Source organism: Sinocyclocheilus anshuiensis, unplaced genomic scaffold (genome assembly GCF_001515605.1).
Source record: "Sinocyclocheilus anshuiensis isolate Anshui unplaced genomic scaffold, SAMN03320099.WGS_v1.1 scaffold434, whole genome shotgun sequence".
In the NCBI taxonomy this organism is placed as follows: Eukaryota; Metazoa; Chordata; class Actinopteri; order Cypriniformes; family Cyprinidae; genus Sinocyclocheilus; species Sinocyclocheilus anshuiensis.
In genome coordinates, this window is record NW_015544145.1 from 594,494 (window position 1) to 596,328 (window position 1,835).

The 1,835-nt window shown below is 36.1% G+C and overlaps 1 protein-coding gene across 1 annotated transcript in view; it reads right to left on the minus strand.

Moving 5' to 3' along the window:
• Positions 1–56: 56 nt before the first annotated feature.
• Positions 57–1,835, minus strand: part of LOC107695141 (E3 ubiquitin-protein ligase SMURF2-like) — a 55,144-nt gene continuing 53,365 nt past the window's right edge. Inside the window, exon 20 of the mRNA XM_016494955.1 lies at positions 57–1,062. Coding sequence (XP_016350441.1) covers positions 963–1,062 — 100 coding nt within the window. The 3' untranslated portion in view covers positions 57–962. The remainder of the gene's footprint in view (positions 1,063–1,835) is intronic.

Genomic DNA, 1,835 nt, shown 5'->3' on the forward strand with positions numbered 1-1,835 from the left:
AATTTTTTTTTTAAAAAATTTTTAAAAAAAAAAAAAAAAAAAAAAAAAAAAAAAAAAAAAAAAAAAGATGGAATTTGAACATTCAAAGCAAGCCAAAGCCAGCCTCACTGAAGCCATTTCAATGGGCTCAACTTCATTTTCTGCTCTGGAAACATCGGCAACGGTTCCTGCGACCATGCCAATATATTATATCTGTATAGTTTTACTCCTTTAACCTCGTCCTCTCACGCCTCTCATATAAAAATAAAGCTAGACTACCTACCTACCTACCTACCTACCAAAGAATTCATGTATTCGTTCGTTCACTTTCAACAAGCTTATAAGTCCGACTGCGGATGACACCAGTCTTGAGGAATGGAGCACAGGTAGTCAAGATGGTGTCTGGTGTAGGGCAGCCCAGAAGAGGCCAGTGGAGCTGAGTTTTCTGATCGAAAGGAATTCATCTCACGGCTTGCTAAGGTCCGAGCAGGCCGAAGATCAGCACCCTGTGCAGGTCCCAAATGACAAACTTAGTCTTTTGTTGACGTTTGCGTCTTCCTCTCGTCTAGTCTTCGGTAAGGACAGTAGTGCTTCTGCGTTAGCTCATGCCGGCGCGCTCTAATTCTGCGTGCCCCTCTAAAGTCCGGCCTCTCCTAAAGTCTAGTCTGTGAAAATGCTACATGAAATACTGTTAATATGCTGTCTTAATGCTAAAAATTTAACGTATGGACTTAAAAACAAAAAGAGGAAGAGGAGGTTCCAAAATAGTAAGTAAAAGAGTTACTAGCAGCTGAAAAGATATGTTGTTTTCTTCTCTTCGTTTCAAATAATGCAGAAAGATGTGTATAGCAGCATCAGGCGTGGAGTGCTGCGGTATAATCCACCCTTCCTCAGCCCCTCGTGAGGCCCACACGTCTGCCGGCTGACTGACAGGTCTGTCCCGCCTGGAGAAAGGTTCCTCTGCGAGCGCCGGCGGTGGACGATCATTCCACAGCGAAGCCGCAGGTCTCCTCAATGGCCGTCAGCAGCTTGTCGTAGAGTTTGTCGTAGCCCTCGTACGGAGGAATGTCGATACGGTTGAAGCTGAGGCGAAATTAGAAAGAAATGAATAGTGGTGAATTAGTGCAGAAAATGGTTTGTACTAGTGATAGCCTGATTAATTGGCTAATGTTTGACTGTTGTATCTTATTATTAGTAGTATATTGTTAACCATTTAACACAAGCATTAGCTGTTCCTTGCTGCTTTGTTAGCACATAATGCACTTTTTCTGTTTTAAAATATTTATACACTACTGTTCAAAAAAAATTGGGGTTGGTTAAAAGTCTGTTATGCTCACCAAGGCTGCATTTATTTGATGAAAATACAGTAAAAACAGTAATATTGTGAAATATTATTACTCCAGTCTTCAGTGTCACATGATCCTTCAGAAATCATAATAATATGCTGCTTTTGTGTTCAAGAAACATTTTTATTATTATTAATGTTGAAAACAGTTGTGCTTCTTAATATGTTTGTGGAAACAGAGTTTTTCAGCATTATTTCATGAACAGAAATTTCAAAAGAACAGCATTTAATTAAAACAGAAATCTTCTATAACACTACAAAAGTATCTATGGTCACTTTTAAACAGTTTAATTTTTTTTAATCTTTTAAAACATTTGCTGAATAAAAGTAATAGTTTCTTTTCTTTTACAAAAAGAGTAAATAATATTTTAAATATTTCTGTAATTTATTAAAAAGAAATAATATCATAAAATGAAAAATAGAAATACAAAAGTGCATATCTATACTATATATATTTATATAATATATATATATATATATATATATATATATATATAGCAATAATGAATTT